This window comes from Pipistrellus hanaki (assembly GCF_964339955.1).
Source record: "Pipistrellus hanaki genome assembly, chromosome: 10".
Lineage (NCBI taxonomy): Eukaryota > Metazoa > Chordata > Mammalia > Chiroptera > Vespertilionidae > Pipistrellus > Pipistrellus hanaki.
Window position 1 is genome coordinate 24,682,585 of NC_140512.1, and position 23,706 is coordinate 24,706,290.

General features: G+C 38.5%; 1 protein-coding gene across 1 annotated transcript in view; it reads left to right on the forward strand.

The window, feature by feature from the left end:
- The window catches only part of GRM3 (glutamate metabotropic receptor 3), a 182,364-nt gene that overhangs the window by 85,601 nt on the left and 73,057 nt on the right, over positions 1–23,706 (forward strand). Inside the window, exon 2 of the mRNA XM_084897397.1 lies at positions 14,083–14,694. Coding sequence (XP_084753523.1) covers positions 14,227–14,694 — 468 coding nt within the window. The 5' untranslated portion in view covers positions 14,083–14,226. The remainder of the gene's footprint in view (positions 1–14,082; positions 14,695–23,706) is intronic.

Consider the following 23,706-nt stretch of genomic DNA (forward strand, 5'->3'; position numbering starts at 1 on the left):
GGCCATGTGCCTCATATTGACTTCAGATTCTAATGTCAACTCTATATTGCTTTGCAAATGGAGTATAGCAAAGACCATTGATACCTTATAGTGCAGACAACATACTCCAACAGAACTTCAGAATCATAAACTTAGCTCTAGTCCTGGCTCTGGTTTCAAATGATTTCATAATGTAGACAAGGCCATTCACTGCTCCAGGTCCTCAGAGTTGGAAGGACAGTTTGCAAGTTCACTTCCATATGTAAGTGTCTATGATTCTATCACACATCTAATTGGTTGGGAAAAAAATTAAGCAGGATACCCTTGAGCCATGAGTGAAAAGTTAGTTGTCACATCAGCTTAACTTGGTTTCAGTATGCTCAACAAAACAATGCTTTACCCATAAAATGTGCTCTCTATTACAGCTTCTAAACCTTCACTAATATGTAACAAAACAGAAATAGTAACAGATCATGTAATATCTCACAGAGGCCAAAAAGGATTCCTATGCCATTTTAGGAGAAGAAAATTGACATGGATTCATTTTTTTATATTTTAGGCCACATTTTCTCCGTGTTCATTTTATTTCATAAAAAGGCTTTTACATGGGCAATTATGGTATTTAATCTTGTACATACATCAAAGCCTCTTTTATCCTTACAGATTAGGTGTGTTTTTTGAGCTCCCACTCACCATTAGGTATCAAAGAGTTTTAGCCTACACCACACTGAATAGCGTCCAGGTATGATCTCAACAGACATACACAAATAAATAAATGAAATAATCAAGAGGACGCAGTTGGAATTCCTTGGTATCGGCAGCTCTAGTTGCCATCAACTCTACCCATTTCCTACTTCTGCATCCCACACTGGGAAACATCCGAGAGTGGTTCAGATCTAAAATACCAGCACAGTAAGTGTAACTATAATCAACTGTGTTTATTAATGATTTCTTCAAGACCATATCACAGTCCAATAAACAAAGAATTGTTCAATGTGGCTGTTCTAAAAGCAGCTAATAGCAGGATGTAATTTGAAGCAGTCTCAGCTCACTTACAAAACCCTTGCTCTGTTAATTGTGATTTCACACCCCACTAAACAGCACAGCCTGGAGCTAACGTTTGTGTGAGGAAACACTTAGCATTTGTATTTGGTCCACTGCTGTTCTCCTGTCTCCCTGTGGTTCACTTTTCCTCTTTCAAAAGCTCAGTAGACTGAAGTAGCTGCCTTCCTCAGGAAACGCTCTTCCTTCACCTGGCAAGAGAGAGCGTGTGGATACACCTTTTATTTTGCCTTTTGCTTTTGGTTTAACCTTTCACTTTTTCACCATTGTTCTCAGAGCAGCAGCATGTGGCCAACACACACTTAGGTTTCCTACAGCTGGCTGTCATTAATCCCTGAGATTAAACAATACAATACCTTTTCTCTGCCTTGGCTCACCCAAGCCAGTATCCTGGACTCTTTAACGAATTGTCCCCTCGGGAAGGGACAAGATTGTCCTAATGGAAGAAAAATGTCAGCAGGAATTCCAAATTATTTGGGGAAAGTAACAGAAGAAAAACATATATCTGAAGATCTGAGCGGTGTGTTACATCCACAGATGCTCCCAAATGTGCACCACTTGCAAACGAGATGTCATTCAAGGCAAGAGCAAGACCTTAGTATAGGGACTGCCTTACCGCACAAGACTCTTGATTCTTCATATGAATGGAGAGCATCAAGGATCAAGCTGCATGATATCCAAGGCTTTCCTATAAAAATTCAGATCTTCAAAACAAGAACACATTTAATGGTGATGCAGAGGAGAGTGGCTGTTTGGAGAAAGGGACAGTTGGAACAAGTCCATTAAGAGGCATACTGTGAGATTTTTCATAGAATTAGGTTCCTGTTCTATTGTTCACTAGTTGTCATAAAATCAACTCAACCTCACCTGTACAGCTCTAAGAATACATTGCAGAAGAATAGTAGAGGGCAAATGTTTAAGGATTTATTTCAGTCAACACACATACATCATTTAACACACTCAGGTGCTAATATCCTAGCAAGGAAGTTCATGTGAAGTCCATGCAACATCAGTAATATTTACGAAAATCTTATTTCGTAATGCTCATTTTTTTTGTGTAAAATATAAAGTGACATTTCTCACACACACAAAAATCAGAGCTCATTTTCTAATTCTTACTAGCACTACAAATTTTTCCTCCCTAATGGAGAAAGAATGTTCATAAACAAAATCCGCCTTCCTATTGTCACTCAGTTTTCCTCTGGGTGTCATGTGAATTGCCATCCTTTGGGTAACATCTGCCGTCCCACCACTGGTCCTCTAAAATGGCAGCTCTCCCATTGTGAAATGGGTCACTGGAAGGCTGTGGAGGGGGATGCTTGGCTAGTTCTGTTTCCACACCATTGGGGCAATTTTGTCTACAATTTCACAGGAATTGCAGTTCGGGGCTTTGGAAATTCCCCAAGGTTATTACTCCACATGTATGCTACACAGCAAGGTGTAAATGTCTTGTGCTAAGCCACAGTTAAAGAGACATCTGGACAGTGGATGGAGTTGGTTCCAACGATGGCCCTGATGAGGAGGCTAATGGATGCCAGGTGTGGAAACAAATCCATGTCCAAAGGCCCCCTCCCTACTTAGAATCACTTCCAAGTGCCACAGCCTAGAGGGAAAGGTCTTCTGCAACTAAACTGAACACGCATAGACGAGACAAATTGTTTTTGAGGCAATAAGACTGTAGGGATTTGAGTCAAGGTAGCCCAAATGTGTTCAAGGAAAGTGAAGCGTCAGAAAGACAAGCCACTGAAGGTGACCTACATGTTATGCTCTGTTTATCTGCCTTTCAGAGTCCTCTGGGTTGTTCTGACACAAATCCCAAAGACAGGGGCTAATAAAAGAAAGGTCAAAGAATTGGGAATCAGACAGAGCTGCTGCAGTACTCAGGAACTGAGGAGTCTGGGCAAGCAGTACTAAACCAGTTTTACTCATCAATTTATAACAGAAATCTTGGGAGGAGTTGAGTGAGCACATGTAAATCAATTGCATGTGAGTTCCAAATTGCTTTTTTTTTCAGGAAGGAAGGAAAGATTTAGTGGAAAAGATAACTAGGATTTAATGCAAAGTGAAACAAAAGAGAAAACATTTATTTAGTTAACTAATATGTTTTGCATACTGCTATGTGGTCCTAGCAACACAGTATCCATTGCAAGGAAAGATCATATTAATCTGCACAGACCTGCTAGAACTCACTATTTAGCTATGATGGCTGGTTTGTTCAAAGCTTGTACCACAGTTCGCTTTCTCACTACAACAGGCTTTTGCAATACAGACTATGACCAAACAGGTAACACAAGTTTTATCTAGAATAATATACTTAGTACTTTGGACAACCCAAATTATGTAGACTTCACTAGCCCCACCAGCTAATCAACTGGGTGAATTTGTTCAGACTTAGAAAGAAAAACATGCTGAGTTAAGAATAAAAATAAAAAGCATAAGATGTTATTTTTGTGTTTCCTAGAAGCTAAAGAAAATGAGCTGTAAACGAGCAGAGAAAAGAAGTCAGTGGGTAGAATGATTAAAACTGGTGACGCTAAGACTAAATTTACAGTGACAGGAGATAGTTGAATCTGTTCAAGTGATCACAGGTGAAGAATACAGGTTTAGAGCAATATCTTGAATAAGAAGAGAAGAAAGGTGTGTGAAGTCCAAGCGGAAGAAGGCTGAAATGTCAGAAACAAAGATGAATAGGACATTGATGTTATCTAACAGTAGCAATAGAGCCAAGGAAGCCAAATACAATATAATCAAAACAACAACCAGGATGTGACAAAAGCTTGAGGAGAGAGGAAAAAAAAATGTGGACCTAGAAGATTGAGATAGAAAGGATCATTGAAATCAACTTTCTATACAACGATTTGTAAGCTTTTTAAATGTGAGAGCCCATTGTAGCCAGAACCATGGAGCGTAAGGAAGATAATTGAAGCCGATGCCTGGGACATATTCTCAGGACTGCTACTTGCTGACCTTTGGACTCATGAGTTAACCTGTGTGGGCACCTGTTTTTCCATCATCTAAAATGGCACCAGGCACCCCAGAGGGCAGGACGGTGGTGCTCAAAGATTAACCACATCTGGGAATAGCAGTGGTATCTGTAGCCTTGCAACTCTGCCTGACGATTTGCCCATCCTACCCTGAAATTGTGACCTATTCCAAACTGTGTGGTAAAAGCAAACGATCACAACAATGGGAGAGGAGCCTTTGGTTTTCATCAGGTTCATCACACTGGAGCACTCGGCAAGATAAATCTTGATGGCTAACATAGTTCCAATAAACCCTCTTTTACTGTATATAGCAAGGGATGCTGTCCCACTCATCCTTATGTCCTTGCAACCTATCCGAGGCCTGGCATAGATAGTAGATACTCTAGTGATTTTCTAAAACACATTGCAAAGAATTCCTTGAATGCTGGAACATAATAAAGCCAGCGATTGATCCCACTCACTTTTCAGAACGCACTGTGAAAACAGCAGCTGGCCACTTCAGAGTGAGCCTGACACTCAGAGACTCCGGCTGGAGCTGGCTTCTCACCTTTCTATTCCCACCCTGCCTAAGCTGTTAGGACACGGGTAGGATTGTCAGATCTACTGCAACTGGTGTAATTGTCTTTTGTGCTCAGACTCCTGGTTTCTGCTTAGACATAGAAGGCAAACCAAGTGGCTGACTTTCCATTTTAATGAGAAGAAGGCCCCTGCATGGCCAACACTCATGCACAGTGAGGCAAGGCTCCTGATTTTACTCATCTCATCAGGGTCAGTGTCCTCAATAAGCCCACAGCTGTAAGTTTATGTCAATACCCATGTGGCCAATTTCTCATAGAAAACCATGTTTTTATTATCGTTGTTAATCCTCACCTGAGGATATTTTTCCATTGATATTTATAGAGAGTGGAAGGGAGAGACACACAGAGAGAGAAACATCAGTGTGAGAGAGACACATCAATTGGTTGCCTTCCACAAGCACCCCAACTAGGGATGAGGATCAAGCTAGCAACCCAATTTGGACTGACCAGAATGGAACCTATGACCCTTCAGTCTGAATGCCAATACTCTGTCTACTGACCCAAATTGGCTAGGGTTAGAAAACTATTTTTTTAAAGACACAGCTGAGCTAGGTAGCCATCTTGTTTCACTATAGCCTGGCTTTTCCATTTTAAATCTTCATTGATGTATAATATACATAATTATGCACCTTGATGGATTTTCACAAACTGAAATTCCCTCATAAAACAAGAATCCAGATCAATAAGCAGGCCATCATCAGCACTCAAGAAGCACTCTCATGATCCTTCCAGTCCTAACTTCCCACATCCCCCGCAAGGGAGATATATCCCCATTTCCTACAGCATGGATGGCTTTGGCTTTTACATAAGCAGCTTCATATAGTATGCATTCCTTTGTATTCACTGGTCTCCTTTGTTGCCTGGGAAAATGGGCCTTTGTATGACATTAATTCCATGCTGATAACTTGGGTATAACACAAAGAAAGGAAAACATACCTTGAGGCTGTGTTATATGAGGCTTTTGTAAAGCCATTAACTCAGAACCAGTTTTAAGGTTCAAGCTGCACAAGAGACAGGTGAGTCCTGCTCTTTGAAAATCTATGCCTCGAGTTATAGGCTTTTGTTAGGCACTTCCCACATATGGGTGTGCATAGACAGATTGATTCTCCCTAAAACACAGCAAACCGGCACAGTAGTTGCCATGGAATTTAAAGACTAATACTTGTCACAGCCACAAGGGCCCAAACCCCTATAGCTGAGGCCCTGGATGCCTTGGGATAAGAAAAATTAAAACCATTGGCCGGCAGCATCTTAGAAAAGATTCTGCTCTTAGCAGAGGAGTCAGTTCATGTTCTAGTCCAGACAGACTCAGAACAAGAGATGTCCAGCCCCCTCCCAATAAAACTCGGCATGATAGGAGAGATCCAGGGAATAGGGATGGAAACATGTTTTTTTTTTTTTTTTTTTTTTGAGAAACAGAATACATCAATTTGCTGTCAGCACCTTGCATCTTTTTCTTGAGTGATCACATCTTTTTATCTTCCCTTGGCATTTGATGGCCTTTTGTACCCATCAGTAGCAGAGTTTACTGGACATCTAGGTTGGGTCTCACCTTGCATTATTCAAACAGCAAGCGAATCCCCAAGATGGCATAGCTCCTAAGAATCAGACAGGAACAAGGCAGGATGCTGGAGGATTAGAACCAGGAAGAGGTTCTGTTCACCAAATGAGGAATGAAGACTAGGTAGGCACACAGTGGCTTTGGACTATAGGTAGGTATATGGATAGTCTAGAATGCTCCTCAATGTCACTGGAGCCATTGACAAATTATCCTCCTTGTCAAGAATTCTGTTAGTAGCTAATAGATTTGAGCTAATGGTCTATATTAGTGATTTTATTTAATCCTAAAAACAAATCCAGGAGACAAGTAATAGTGTCTTTATTTTACACATACATAAAATGTGGCACAGAGAGGTGGCCACATGCCAAGGTCATAAAGTAGATTCAAACATTTTTTTGACCACAGAGCCCACTTTGTAAAACAGCAACTTTTTATTACCAGTATTCTAAAGAAATTATTTTACTTTGTAATCCAAAACATACACTTCTACACACATAAACTCCCCAAAATGTTTTTAGAAAATGGTAGTCACCCTTACTATATGCCTTAGATCAGTGTTTTGGTATTTTCTATTATACTCTAACTCTTCTCTTTCCTTATAAGTTGCATGTTAAAATGCACTAATGCATTTCATGACACATGAATAGCCTAAAGTATCATGGCATATAGCTTTCCCGGGCTCTCCCAATGTGAATCTCTGGGAATAGATTTTGAGACCAAATTGTTACATTTACCATGGAGGTATGCTGCTCAATGTTTAACAACCAGACCCTCAGGACTTGAGAGGGGACTGGTTATTAATGTTTGCTGATTTCTGCACTATAAATACTCCCACTGTAGCCAATTTGAAGTTATCAATGTGACATCATTAAACAGACTTGGGAAGAAATATGTATAAATGGCTCTTGAGAGCTCATACCTGCCAACTATAGCATACCAATAACCCCTCCACCCTCCAATTTTAACAAAATAGAACTAAAAGCATGTTTTAAAGTCATGTCAGAGACTAAAAGAGCTGGAGATATCAATGGCATTTACTTGCCTGTTTGGTGGCAATATTTTAAGCCCACAGTTCCACAGTGTCTGATATATGCAAGTTGTTTCTATTTGAGTTGAGTTCATAAGTGCTAGAGCTTGGAGAACACCAATTAGGCCATGATATTTCATTACCTGTACACTGAGGTATCTAAAACTTCATGATTGAAAATGTTTCTTCTTTCTTAAGCCAATGTTTTAGCCTATTTAAAAATTTGATCACCACGAAATGGGTAACAAATTTATTTGCACTACTACCTTGAAGTATTGGTGATTTTTTTTTCCTCTTCCTTCAGCAATATACAATATAATTCTTTCTCACTAGGGAGCAGTAAGAGTTAATTCATTGTGCAAAAACAGTTTGACATTATTCAGGAGAAAGGGCTGCCTATGCAGAGGACATTATTAATAATAGCCCTTAATGGATCCTATTGCCAACAGGTAAAAATGTTCTCCTATGAACAGTATTCTTCCATTTCTCCCCATTACCATTTTGTCTAGCGCTAGAGAAAGCTTTTGGCAAACCCAGTTTCTGTACTCTCCGTTCATGCTGACAAACCGGTAACTTCTATTAGACTTGGCAGCTTGTAAGAGGAAGAGGACAAAGGTAGGCTGCAGGGAGTTTGGGGAGGCTCCAAGTCCAAGGCTTTGTAATGAGGTTAGGAAACTTGAGGATGAAAGAAACAGCTGAGATGGCAACACAGCACGTGCGCGCGCGCACACACACACACACACACACACACACACGAAAATACTGTGCACACTGGCATTTCGAAAATAACGATTTAATTTCAAGGGCAGTGACCAAGTTAATATTACTGATTAAAAGTAAATTACTAGCCATTACCCTAAGGACCAAAGTTTAGCACAATTGTACATCTGTTTGCCTACCTCACAAAAACACTTTCTAAATTTGGAAGATAAAGGAAATGGGAGGTGTGGCTGTGTGTGTGGTGGGAAGCGGGGCTGAGGGGTGGGGTGTTGTCCAAGGCAAAAGAGTGGAGTGAGCATTTTCCCTTTTGGCTTCACGGTCATCTCTTTCTGGCTTCATCATGTAAATTGACAGTGTCCCCTCTTCAGTGTAGTTACCTAGGGTTCTTGGGTTTCTTTCCTCTGCTCTATGAATAAAATAGGCTCCTCAGAAAGGATCTGATCCATTCATTCCCAAAACTGGAACTAATTTTTTTATTTTGGGGGGGAGTTTTATATACATGTAGAATTTCAAATTATGAAAATCTGAGAGAATGCAGAACTTTCCTCCCTGACTTCAATCTTAACACAGAGGCTCAGCCTCCACTCTTCTACTTGGTTATTCAAGCTTTCAAAGAATTATTTGTTGTGGCGATATCCATTCCTCCTGATCTCTATCAGATCCATAATGTGCATCTTAATCTTTTTAATTCCTCCAAGTGCTCTCAACTTTTCCAGTTTTACTTTATATTTATTTCTTTAAAATCATCAATTCAAAGTCAAAGGAAAGATCAGGGGCATTTGGGCTGAATTTCTCTAGTGTCAAAGTTGAATCTTGACCTACAATAACGTTTTTTAATGGCTTCATTGTTTGAATGAAATTTCCAAATTATTTTCCTAATCTCCTGACCAGTAAGATCCATCATACTACTTAGAATTTATCACTTAATCAACATTTGATAACTATACATTCGGTGCTGTGGAAAACAATGATGTCTAAGGCACTGTCTTTGATATCCATTAGCTTATAATCTAATGGAGAGGAAAGAACCATTTTCTTAATGATTAAGTTTCAACTTTTAAAAACTACTTAATTATAAAACAAAATATGATCATCCTGATAAACATAACACAAACCACATGGCAATTCAGCAAATGAAGAAACCCTATTATAGCTAGAATAATGCAGAAGCCTACAAAGGGGTAGAAATTGTAAGCTATATTTGATAAAAAATGATTGGGTTTGAAATAGTCAGTTAATCATAATAATTCATTAAGGACTTCTAGGGGAAAAATTACCTTTGTTCCCTAGCATGAGCAAAGGTATTAGAACTATGCAATGATATAGCCTGCTATTAATGTCAGCATAACCTCTGTTCATCCAATTGAAAATGGCAGTCTAAGAACAAGGGCCATCTCTTTTGTTGTCTCCGGTGTAATTCTGGCAGCTGAAGAATGTGTAATCCAACTTATAGTCAAATTGCATATGTTAGCACTAACCCTAACTTTTCTTCAGATCAGTTGGTATGCAGGCCTAGAGCACAGGCTCAGAAGTCCTTCCACAACTTAAGAGTTTATTTGTAAGGAAGAATGAGCCCGGTTTCTGGCATTGTATCTCCCCTGGATGAACAGCTTACCAGTATTCATTGAGTCAAACTGGACTTTACTTCCAAACTAAGTCCCTGTGCAAAGTCAAGAGACTAAGGAAAATACACATTAGCATATGTAAAGTGTAGAAATGCTTCCTGCCCCCATATTCCAGGGGTTATATTCACAGCGAACCTCTGAGAGTCTATAAGGCATAGATTAATAGAACAGTGGTGAGCAGGTAGCCTGCGGAGAGGACTACATATGCTTGTTTGTAGTTGACACATCACTCATCATCCCAGAATGAAGAGCTTTGACTTCAGAGCTGCAATCCCCCGGCTGCATATGAATGTGGATGCAGTGGGGAGCCTGCTTACCTGGGGGATGTGCTGCTGGCTGATTTATAATAAAAGGAACCTGAAAAGAAGTAATTGGTGCTCTTTCCCACAACCCGATAAACTGTGACACTGAGATACACAGTGGCATTGAATTAAGCATGTTTGTCTATTTTTCAATGATAAACTTTAATTTCCCCATCTTTTAGCCTCTTAGGGCTTTTAAACAATGCTAAGTGTTTTAAAATTATGCTTAGCCCTACAGTCTTAATCATTATAAATTCTGCTTTAAGGAAACGGCAAGTAAAAAAATATTAAGACAATGTATTTACACATTACTCGAATTGATTTTTAATTTATAATTCCTAAGACTACATTAAATGTTACTTAAAGATGTTCTGTCAGAGAACTAAAGGAAATATATTTTACATTTTTTTGTCAGTCAGCTGTTTGAAAGATCTGTCTATCTAATTTCTAAATGTATATAACATGCAATTTGCAATGGCTTGTTTTTTGAGCCAAGCGCTTCATTACAATTTACATATTAAAGGAAATCTACAATATACTTCTTTTTTGAGATTTTCACAAATGATAGAGATAGTTGGTAGAAAAAGAGAGGAGGAAGTTTCCATCACTGTCTACATAAAAATATCTAAGCATTTGAAAAGTTGACAGCAGAGATCATATTCATTTGTTTACAATTGGGTTCCAGCTCATGGCCTAGCACACACATGGTAGGTATTCAATAAATATTTGGTGAATGAATGCATCTCTGAAGCATTGAATTAGGATAATATGCATGTGCCTAAGTTTGTATTCTCCTGACCCAAAAGAAGTAAATGTAGGTCAATTTGGGATTGCATCTCTCTTGGCATATTAGACACCAATCAGAGCTTCAACTTCCTAATACAAAGACAGCATTTTCTCCTAATGATATACAAAGTAATTCCTGTAGTCTACCTGTTGACAGTCCTATCATCACATAACATAATAGGGTAAGAGCACTTGGGATGATTAGATAGGTAATGAAATAAAACAAACCACTTCTCTATCAGAATTCCCTTTTTCTATGCCACAAATAAAATAACAAAGAGTCCTTTGCAAACACAATTGGTGTGTCTTCAAGAAACATTTGTTGAATATCTTCCTGATTGAAGACATTATGCCAGGCCCTGAAGAACAGAGATGAATAAAACAGAGCCTCTACTTGTGAAATGGGCAGACTGATAGATACTATTACTTCAAGTATAATTTGAGGATTCATTTGAAGTCATCTTTGACTAAGTGCATTTTCTCAAGAGAGAATTAAGCTTTCCATAAACTTGAGGTTATCTTTACCCTTTTAGAAATCAAACTTCATAGTCAAGAGATACCTGCATTTTTTCATAACGGTAAGACTGTGCTGATGACCTTCTTTTAATTAACTATTCTCTTTTATTAGGCACATAAAACTATTCTATAGAGCAATTTCTGCTTCTTTATTATTAGTGATAATGATTTCAGTGTCTTTTGCCTTCCATGGCAATTTTGCTTCAAAGGGAATTGCACATAAAAGATCAAAGAGAGACCAGAAAGTGATATGAATTTTTTTAATTCTCCTGGAGTATCAACTTTTTAAAACATTATTGTTTTTAGCCTTCCTGGTGCCCTGTGGCAGATCTCCCAGAGAGGCCCTGGTTAACACTGAGCATTCCAATGACTGCTCCCGTCATTGCTGAGGTGCACACCTAAACAAATAAACAAAATAAACCCCCGTCACTTGCTCCATGCAAAAGAAACAGAGCATGTGGGAAGCTGTGTTTTAAAGGGCACTGCTAACAAGAGAAGGGAGAAATGTCAAAACTGTTGAACACTGGACTCATTCCAGTTTTGTGTTTTTCATGTTGAGTTTTGTTTTTTTCTTCACATCTTAAAAATCCTACATGCTGTGCAATTTCCTTTATTCCCAATGAGCAGAAAAGGAAACAAATAAGAGTTATAATAGTAACAGCAATAGCAAATATTTCTCAAACTGCAGCAGGAATAGAAAACAGGAAGTAAACAATTCCACAGTGGATAGGAAAGAATTCTTGTCCTTTCCTAGCAGTGATTATTGAGTCTTAAATAAGTGGGTGTTTATGGATAAATGAGTATAGAAAGGCATTTTTAGCCAAGGGAATAATATGAGCAACATCCTGGTGTCCACTAACGTGAACAGAGTTCGATACAGCTGAAGCATAGGTTTAAAGGCCGAAGTGGGACAAAATTGATGAGCATAGTGAACAGTAAAACCTGAGAGCTAGCCAGGGACAAGATCAAGGAGAATGAAGAAGTCAATTCTCCAACCTAGAGAAATGTATATTTAGATTGACAGAAGATGGGCTGTTCTGAGCTGCAGTAAGATTATGCATTAGAAAGAGCGTTTTCAAGGGGACACTGTTCAGATTGTTAACATTTGCTAACTTACCTGAGAACACACTGGTGGCATGGCTTTCAGGCATCCTGATTGAGTAGAAAAGCAACCAGGAGAGCCCACCAATCCACAATTATGCACAAAAGCAGAAGAGCAAACAGGAACACTATACCACACACACAGGGAAAAACAACTGTATCCTGTCAGAAGAAAGCTCTAGGAGTCCCAGTCACTTCTCTCACCCAACTCTGAAAGTTATACAAGCTTATCTCACCTGGCAGGAAGAGAGGTGGGCAAGCAGAGTGAGTGTACTGCCCAGACTTTGCTCTAGTGCTAGGAAGCGGAGTGGCCAGCAGTACAACAGTAGGTCCATTGGTTTGTGTGCATGCAGTGGGACCGCTCCACATCAGGTTTTGAAATGATCCCTAGGAGGGTCTTAACCTACTGTCAAATACATGGCCCTCACAGCAGGACATTGCCATGTTTTCTAGCCTATGTTGTATGAAGAAGCTCAATTTATGGAACTCTCTTAAGCTACAATCTACTGTGCAAATCCCAGCACTAGTGCTCACTGCACTCCTCTAGACATGAGGGCCTGTCAGGAGTCGCCTAACGCTGACTGGAGGAGGCAGCCAGCAGTCAACAATTGCACTTTCCCCAGCATCTATACTGTACAAGTTGTGTAACTGAGGAAGTTTTATTTTTTCCTTTAGTAGTCACAAAAGGTGCTTTGGAGGTTGGCGGCAGCTATGGTCCTATTAGAGATCATAAGAGCCTGGCACAATGGGGAGAGAAAAGAAGGCTTTCAGAAGAGTTAAAGGTAGATTCTGCAGAACTTAGTGGCTAATTGAAAGCAATGAGAAGAGCTCTAGCATACAGGTTTCTGGCTTGAGAGCCTGGGTACAGAGAAAATCCATTCACAGAAATAAGGGAGAGTTTATAACATGGAGACCTGGAGGTGACAGAGGTGGGTCTCAGTACAGCTGTTTAGCAGGCAATTAACCTAGGAGCCATGTAAGTGGAGGTTGAAACTATGAACACTGGCGAAGCTGGAGCTCAGGAAAGGGGGCGGGAAAATGGGGGTGTTCAATGGAATTTGAGATGTAGCCAGAAATGAAACAAGAGAAGAGAAACCTAGAAATTTTCAACAGATAGAAAATAGTCAAGCTTTAATTAAAGTTAAGTAAAATGAGGAATAAAGTGAGAATATGGAATTTAGAAACTAGTAGATCAATAGTAGCCTTTTTTCAAAGCCATTTGTTAAAGCAGTGAAGAAAGAATCTTGAATGCAGTGGGCTGAGAGCATTGGGGTAAGAGGGAATGGGGACAATGCTGCAAATAATTATTTTGAATAGGTCACCTATGAAGGGAGGGCAGGGATGTGATGGTAGGAATTCAGAAATGGTGATAGAGTTACAATTGTGTTTTGTTTTGCTTTCAAATGGACAGGGAAGAATGAATAAAAGGAGTTGGTTACAAAGATAGCTGAAAGAGAGGGAATAAAGACTCAGACCAAGTTGTAACTCTACAAAGAGCTAAGTAAATGGCTCAGTGGGGAGAGTACTGAACTTGGCGTTAGAAAAATCAGATTTGAACACTATTTCCATTCTAAATACACTTTGTCATATTATCTCTTTAGTCCTCAGTGTTCATTTCTGGGAGCTGGGATACTAAGATCTACACCACAGTGCATTGAAAGGACTGAGTGAGGGTACTGTGGGAGAATGTCTGGTGCAGTGGTGTGGTGTGTGGCTAATAAATGGTACTTTGAGTCATTATCCTATCAAAGGCCTGAATGGGGGGACCATCAATGTAATCACTGCTCACTTTTTTTTTTTTTTTTTTACCATTTTTGTTCATATAATTTTTATTTCTCTAGGAATTTGGTGACAGGCTCTGCTAGTCTGTTCTTCCCTTATATGAAGGAAAGGCCAAAGACCCAGCTTGGAAATGAGAGAGGAAGTTTAGCGGGCAACGTTGGCTCCATCCACTGATATCTCCTACAGGAACAGAAACAGGACTCATGAAGATGTTGACAAGACTTCAAGTTCTTACCTTAGCTTTGTTTTCAAAGGGATTTTTACTCTCTTTAGGGGATCATAACTTTATAAGAAGGGAGATTAAAATAGAAGGTGACCTCGTTTTAGGGGGCCTATTTCCTATTAATGAAAAAGGCACCGGAATTGAAGAATGCGGGCGAATCAATGAAGACAGAGGGATTCAACGCCTGGAAGCCATGTTGTTTGCTATTGATGAAATCAACAAAGATAATTACTTGCTACCAGGAGTGAAGCTGGGTGTCCACATTTTGGATACATGCTCAAGGGATACCTATGCATTAGAGCAATCACTGGAATTTGTCAGGGCATCTTTGACTAAAGTGGATGAAGCTGAACATATGTGTCCTGACGGATCCCCTGCCATTCAAGAAAACAGCCCACTGCTCATTGCAGGGGTCATTGGTGGCTCGTACAGCAGTGTTTCCATACAGGTAAGACTGGCCAGGGCTACTGCTAAAATGTTGTGTCTCTTTCATTTTACATCTTGTCAAACAAGAGACTAGCATCATAACTTGATCAATGGATGATATTAATGGTATCATTGTTCATATCTATGGGTATTTGATAATATAGGTGTGCAGACAGAACAGTTGTCTAACAATGAAAATTGTTTAGAAATATATCAGGTAGCTATTGCAGCATAACAACCTATCCCAAAATCCATGACTTAAAACAATAATTCATTATTATAGTTTCTAAGTCTAAAGATCAACAAAAGTAGTTGGATCAAAGTTGAGTTCAGCTAGCAGTGACCCTGCCCCAGGTTGTCCCTTACCCTCTGACTAGAATCAGTGAGGTAGCCCAGGCATAGTCTTCTCAGAGTGTTAACAGAGGTGCAAGTGAACACAAACTTAACAGCCATGGCCCCTCTAAGCTTCTTTTTGCATCACATCTGCTAACATCCCACTATCAAAGCAACTCACAGGCCTCAGCCCAGAGTCAAGGAGTGGGGAAATATGTCCTGCCCACAGGACATGCTACATCACAAAGGATATGGGTATATAATGGAGTAAAGAACTGAAGCCATTAATATAGTCAACCACAAGAAGATTCAATATCGCTGAACTCTATTTTTTTCACTCTCATTTTTACTAAAGCATCATTTTGTTCAGAGATAATTTATAAACAATTTCTCTTGATATAAGCCTGATAATCTATGCAGAAAAGTGAGATGACTACCAAAAATAAAAGAAATAATTCAGTTCCCAACTTAGATAAAAAGCTGGTAAGAGGCTCTCATAATTTCATTAGAGAAAGAAGGAACACATTATTCAAATTTTGCAATGCTCACCTATTCAACTTTCTCATTTTTCCAACCCCCAGAAAGATCGGTTTCATAAAATTCCCACTGGTAGGTAGCACAAGAGCTAGGACTCTGATAGATCCTTTATACTTTGGGAATCTTTCAACTGTCCCATGTGATTTCTATATGTTACTTGAAGTTCAATTTTTTTTTCTGGTGAGAGCATTAATGTCACAGTAATAAAAAGTCATAATTCTAGGAGTCATATACTTTACTTCCTACCAAATTACTATAATCAAAGCCCCAAGTACTAGAGAAAGCTATATTATACTCATGCTGTCTTCATATGTCATGCACCACTTAAATTGGCTTTATTTGCACAGGAATAACGTTATTTCTATATCCCAGATTCATGGCATTTAAAATTCTATGTACAATTTCATGCTGTTCAAAAATGAGCTATTTGAAATTTCTTTCCTTCTTCAGAGCACATCCTCATATTATGAGTAATTAAGATAATTAATTTTTCAAAAACACCCTTTGACTTCATTAGACAATGAAAATATTGCACATTTCAAAGCATTTAATGGTAATTTTACATTTTTTCTATACTTGGATCAAGAGAGATGGCATTTGCTATTTGAGATAAGAGAATTTAAAAATATCCATCTGTCATACTTCAATAATAATTTCACCAGATACGTGCCAATCATTTTACAAATACTTATACTATGCCTAATATTACCACTGGTAAGGGATTATGTATATGTCAGTGTGAAGTGTGCAGGAGGCAGTCTGTCAATGATTCTCTCTCATCATTGATATTTCTATCTCTCTCTCCCCCTCTTTTCCTCTCTCTGAAATGAATTACATACATATAAAGTTGTTGAGAGGATAAATTGAGAGAATTTGTGGGAAATGCCTTACCAAAGCCCAAAAGATTCAATAAATGGTCTTAAAATTATAGGAAAAGTCAGTGGAAGAGTCACAACTAAAACCAGCTCCATGGTGTGCCCTCTCAGTGGCCCAACAGTCCCATGAAGTCATTGAGGGTCCCCCACATACTTCAATCTTCATGAAGGTCACTGTTGCAAGGGTCAGGGAGACCACTAATGTAGAGTATGCAGCCTTCATACCAACTAACTTAAAATCTGGCTATGGGTACAATACTGCTATAAAATAACAGTGACTACAATTCAGAATATGATCATGTGGCTCACAAGGTAAGATGACGCTTAGAAAGGCTTCGAGGATGACTGATAGAGTGACAGTTCCATTGCAGAAAGGCTACTTGGGTCACAGTGTGAATGAGATGCTGGCTGTGAGGAGGAGGATCAGGACGTTGTGCCAGGTATGCATGTGCTGTGGACAGTGACCCTGACAGGAGTAAGAAGATGTGCTGAAGAGGGAGGATAGAAGAGAGAGTCACTCCCTCCTCCATGGCCCCCAGGTGTCCTGACTACTTAGTCTTGATTCGGCCATACACTGTCCCAGCCAAGGTAAGCTGGGAGGTGAAGCAATTTGTCTATACAGTGACCTTCAGGTTGTCTTCCAAGGAACCCTTTCCCACAAAGTCTTGCATTCAGCTAGGCATCATGAATAAAAGTGGTCTTAGGGGACTTTTATACAGCTAATAATTCAAGTGTGTTATCCTTTTGAAACACATCTGCCTTTTCTAGAATTCTAGAAAAATAGTCAATGGCAATCCAAAACATTTCTAACAGTAAACTTAAGGCACTGTTGTACACTAATGAGGGAACATTTTAACAGAGAGGATTTTTCGAGGTACCTCTCACACTCACCTCTTTCTGCTCCTGGCCCAGTTCTAATTATACACCTCTGTGTCTAGGAACTATGATGACAGCATGTAGCTCATAGTCTCAAAGATCCATGCACATCAGTCAAAACTATCATTCTTTTTAAACTACATTTTATTTCCTGGATATTTACTGGAAAGTGTTGTTGCTTGAACTGAGCAGGGGAGAAAAAGGGTAAAATTATAGAAGAAATGTATTCTACAAATCCACCACACAGTTTTAAAAATTGCTATTATCTAATTGTAGCATCCAGTCCGAAACCAGGTCACAGAGTGTTCAGTCACATTGCCCATTGAGAGATAGAAAATGATAATATTTGTGCATCTTCCCTTTTGTGGTTGGGCCAGTTAGATGTTATAATCTCCCAACTCGGGCTATATTTCTTCAGAAGGTGCTTTCTTTCCAGCTTCCTCTTATTTCATTATCTTCCCACTAAAGGAGAAGAATTCTCCTGGAAGTCAGTAGAGACATGACCCACTGTGTGAGTTCATATAATAGGCATTCTTTGTAGATAACAAAAACTACATGAAAGGAGACATTCTTAGTGATTTGCTGGGTTAAGCTGTATCACCACTGATGAATAATGGATAATTATTTTCCCAATCTTCTTAGTAAGACAAACCACTCTGTGGTGGTCCCTTTTATAAAGCAACAGTCTTGATTTCTTGACTTGATAATCAATGAAAGCTAACATCAAAATCCTTCTTTGTTAGCAAATATACATGGGGTCTATCCACCCCCTCGAGTGAATGAATTTCTTTTCAAAACATTTTTAAGACTGTTTTTCTCTTTTCTATAAGCCTGCAATCCACCCAGTTCAGGGAAAATGGTTTTGATTCAAGAAGAGACTCAGGCCGGTTGCCTTTAGCTGAGCAGTTGTCCATGAGGTACTTATTTTGCAGCTGTGTTTAAATTTGTGCTTTTAAAAAGTAGACTGTAGTTAGAGGTCCTAAGTTGTCCAGTCTAAAATGTTCTTTGAAATGTTCTAAAAATGGCCCTCACTCTTTTCAGAGGATGTATCTTTTTGTCATAGCTGGAGCAAATTCTAGCTGGAACATGACAGGTATAAATTGACCTAGTTATTATTGTGCCCCTTAGTGTTACAGTGACTTCAGCAACAAATGGGAATCTGGGTCAGATGGCCTCTCAAAGCTAAGCTCATAGTAAGGGCAGGAGAGATCCCTAAAATGATCTTACTACCTCTTCCTATCCATGGTATAATCAGACCCTGTTACAGAATTTTTGGTAGTATTCATATCCCAGGAACTCTCTAACCCTGGAAGAAGAGTTATAGTATTCTTTATTATGACATAGATTTGGACATGCCATGCATTGCTCACATTATGCCTCTGAGAAAAATAACTCTTGAAATTAAATCTCTTGCAGTGTCACAGAGAACAACACATCAAGACCCTTTATATTATTCCTCCTCCACCTAATTCCATAGTATGAAAGTGGACCACCACTGGTCAATTTATATTAAGCATCATTCTCCCTCAATTATTCATTCTTCTTTAAATTCAAATGCTTTGGGGGAAATGTCATACATGAATTATTGGTATTTTTATTGATTTCAGAGAGGGAGAGGGAGAGATAGAAACATCAATGATAAGAGAAAGTCATTGATTGGCTGTCTCTTGCACACCCCACACTGGGGTTTGAGCCCACAACTTGGTCATGTACCCTGACAGGGAATCAAACCATGACCTCCTGGTTCATAGGTTGACACTCAACCATTGAGTCACACCAGCTGGGCAGGGCACTTGTTAATTTTTAAATTATATGTTGTTCAAGCAAAATACTATTAGGATATGAGTGATTGCAAATAAATAATAGACTCTTCTAAAACATGAAGCAAATAAATAATAGACTCTTTTTCATCAGAATCACTTTGAAGAAGTCTAGTCAATTGTCATTTCACTTGATTAGGTAGTATTTTTGTGCACTGGGTGAATCTAGCATCTCAATTATTTACATATTACAACTGGACACTCAAAAAATCATTTTTCATCAGAAAAATAAGCATTTATTAAATATGTATTTTTAAGTATAGCAAGAACACTATTGTGTAGAGTCTGGGTAACAGGAGGAAAAGAGAATGCAAAGTACAATTTTTAAATAGTAGATGTCTTAGGAGCCCCTGAGACATGTAAAAGCAAATTAGAAACTATATCAAATCTATACATAAAACAGGTGCAAGTATCAGTGGCAATATAAGTACCAGGAGACTACAGAGAATAACAAGGAGTTGAACAGGAAAAAGATCTATACAAATAGAAAACTTGCCTTTGGAGTCTTCCTGAAAAGTTGCTTTCTCATGGTCTTCTCTGGATAGTATCTACATAGTTTTCATAAAGTAAAGAACACAATGTTTTTTCCAACTGGAATGTAATGTTCTTTAGATATTTGTAGGCCTTGCCAAATCCCTCTCTCCTTTAGTTCACAGCTCAAACCCTATCCCTTTTGAGAAATCTTTCCCAAGCTCCCACTACATAAACAAATACTCCAACTACTATCTTTTTAAATATAATTATTCATTTGCTTCTCTATTTCCCCACCAAACTGTAAGCTACTTGAATAACTTAGGAACCACATTTTTTTGTTTTTGTGTTGAGGGCACCTAAAATAATGCTCTTCCACATTGAGAGTAAGAGGCTTTTTGAATGAATTGGATTGATAGAATGATAACCTGAAATGTTTCCAGAGGCTGAAAATCACTAAATGAATCTTGAATTGGTGATCACAACCATGATTTGCTTATTCTACATTGGTCTGGATATTCACAAATGAAAATCAGCATTTTCTACAAAGGCAAACTTGGTTTGATTCCAAAGACAGATAATGTAGCAAAGTGGACATGTGGGATAAATAAAAGTCCCCTGATCTTCCTTGCCTCTACTGTCTACACGTGTGCCATAAAAGATACCTTGATTTGAGAGCATCTCTAACACTTCTACTCCATTGTCCCTTAGACTGACTAAACAGAGAATACCACCCAAGGCTCAACACAACGGGGCACCCAGGACCATTTCAGATAAGGCTATAGCTCCATCCGTCCTCTAATCTAGCTCATACAGTCTCTCCATATAAAGAATACAAAGAATGCTGACCATGTCAGATCCTGTGCTTACAGGAAACACAAAGGAAAAGGAAGCATCATCCTGTCCGTAAGAAAACCAGAGTGACAGCATTAGAAACCCCTTTACTAATCTACCTTTAGTATTTCTATCATTAGAAATATAAAAATGATAGTTGCATTTAGTGAGTTTAATATCACAGATATAACAATCATAGGCACAGATATGTTATAACTACACATTTTTTTTAGTGTTACTTTCTTGAAATATTTCACCTCAATGATTTACTAAAATTTATTTAACCCTTCATGGCATTTTTTCCTCATGTTTAAAATAGAAATATTAGTAGTACCTCTCTTCTTGGTTTATTGTGGGAATTAATAAGTGAGAAAATACATGAAAAGCAGTAAAAATCATGTTTTATGATAATGAGCATTCAACATTTAGATTTTACTAAATATTATGTTAGCTTTAAAAAAAACAACTTTATCTTTACTGTTAATAGTATTACAGATGTCCTCCCCCGAATTTTCTCCCATTGCCTGCCTCCACCTGGTTCTTGCCCCAACCCAGGCTTTCACCACCCTATAGTCTGTGTCCACAGGCTATGCATATAAATTATTTGGTTAATCTCTTCGCACCCACCCCCTTCCCAGTTCTAAGAGGAATTGAGGCTCATAAAGGTTAAGTACAAAGTTCAACTTTCTACCACTTTATAAGTAATTGAATCAACATGAAAATCCAGAAAGCTTGCCTCCCACACTGCTATCCTAATCACACCCTCACTTAATCTAAGCTTCAGAAAACTCTGACTCCAAAGTTATCTCAGACAAAATCTTTTTGTTTATTTCCTTCCCAGACTTTTCATTCTAAGGCATTCTCCCAACGCTGGTCGTTTTGAAACCTCCCTCCACTGCACCTGCTTGCCCTCCTCCAAAAAAGGGCAATGCTTCTCAGGGACTTCATCACAGGGAGAGAGAGAATAGCAAAAGCAATTTAAAAATGCTTTTAAAGACATTGTTTCATTGTAGAAAATTTTAAGTAGAGGTAATTACCTAAGGTGCGCTCACTCCTTTTTCCTTTCCTTTGTCAACTTATTGCTTATTTTCCCTTCTGTCACGTGTTGATTTGGAAATTAGTCTTGTGAAAAACAACAGGTTACCATTAGGACCACTGTCCACAGTGCAATAAAATGGCCAAGCACTGAGAATCAGCTTCTATTGAGGCCACATATCTATGATTGCAGGTCGTGGTATTTACACACCCCTGAAATATCAACACGTATCTTAGACTATGATTATAGATTACTCAGCAAGCTCATTGAAATGGGATGCCAGACACTTTTAGTTAGACCTAAGACTTTGCTTTAACAACACCAAGTTCTCTATCCAAATTACCATTAAATATGTGCCCAAATTACCATCTATATGTTCAAGGCTCAGCATTTCTATATGGAAAGAGCCAACACTTAGCTGTTGATAATGAAGTCCATCAATTTAATGTAATAGAAGAGCTCTTACTGCTCTATGAAAAAAGGCAGTTTAAAATTTACAGAACAGTTTTCTAATTAGTGGACTTTGAAAATTTAAGAATAGTGTTCCAAAAACACCTGCAGCTAAACTCAAGTAAATGTTGATACTCCAGGTGGTGTATCAGTGGGACTTTGAACACTAAATTGTGGTGGCGCTATTTTTGACATCACCACCTGGTAGATTATGAAAATCCCTCTGTTACTAGTGATGAAGTCCTGATTCTTGCCATAGGGGAAAATACAATAGCAGCAACACCTTCAAAAATTACATTCCAAATTTAGACTAGATTTCCTTGCCAGGTGGTCAGAATGGCAAAGCATCTGAGACCTTTGCTATCACTTGGTAGGGTTAAAAGTCTGGGGCATGCAACCCAGGGACTAGTTGGTTTCTCCCAGGCCCAGGGCCTCCAATTTGGGTAGCTGCCATTAGGCTCGCAATGTGGCCTCATAGAATGCAAATCAGGCAATTAAGTGTTCCTAATGGGGAAAACAGATGTGACTGAACACATACTCTATCATTTGCTTAGAATGTTTATGTAAAAAGTAAGTTTTCATTAAAATAAAAGCTACATATATGCTTTAGTACTTATTACTTAGGTTTACACAGTGGTTTCAAGTAATATTATTTATATAAAATTTAAATAAATTCAACAGTAAGCATAGGTTGACTTTCAACTCATATCAACGGCTATTTAGCAGACTCTAGGTTTTTATTTCCATATTAAAGAAAGCCTTTATGTTATCTTTTCTGAGCTAATTCCAGAAATTTAAAAGCTCTTTAGCTTTCCTACAGTCTCCAACAACCATTATCATTTATGACCTACTTTTTTCGAAGAAGGATTCAAGGTAGTAACCTGTAGTGACACAAACAGAAGGACAAATTAAGAACTGAGCAATTACTATCAATCAAATAAATGGTTTTAAGTGGACGCAATTTTTCTTTAAACCTCCAATCTTGACCTTTCTATTATTAATGTATTCATTGCTCTTCAGATTACATGATCCCTGACCTTCAAGAACTCACAGCCTAAGTCAGAATGAGTATTTTGTCCATTTGATTACTCTTCCCTAACCCTTGCTTTTCAAGTTGGGTGTCATCCACGGTAGACTTTTTAAAACATAACTTTGGTCATGTCATTTCCTTAATTTAAAAATGTTAATGTATTTTACCTCTTAAAAATAAAATTCAAAATCTTTAGCATAGCATGTAAAATACTTAGCAATTTAGCCACAGTCCTATTCTTCCTTACTCTACCCTACAAGGCTCTGATAATACTGAACTTTCTGATACTACAAAAGCCAGTGTGCTTTTCCCCATTTCTATCTTTGTGTTCTTCTGCCTAAAAATGTTCTTTCCCCTTTCTCTGCCTGGCAAACTTTCACTTATTCTTCAATATCAAGCCCAGATGTCACCTCTACATGGGAGCCTGTCATGACTCACCTGAGTGCAATTAGTTGCTCCTTTACTCGTGTGTTTGTATAAGTATGTATACATATATCTCTAAACTTAATCCTCATTATGTTTCTTTGTCTCCTACTAGACTATAACTTTCTGGAAGACAGTGAGGTATATTACTCATCTTAGAACAACTGAAATTTTAGAATAGTGGCTTGAATAATTGGCATCAATTAAGGTTTGTTGAATGAATAAACATTATTCATCATCTCTATCACTTTATCACTTTTTGAGCATTTAGTATGTGCCAGCCAGTTACCTAAGTACTTCACATGTGTTATCTTTAATCCTTACTTATAACTTCATAAGGCAGAGACTA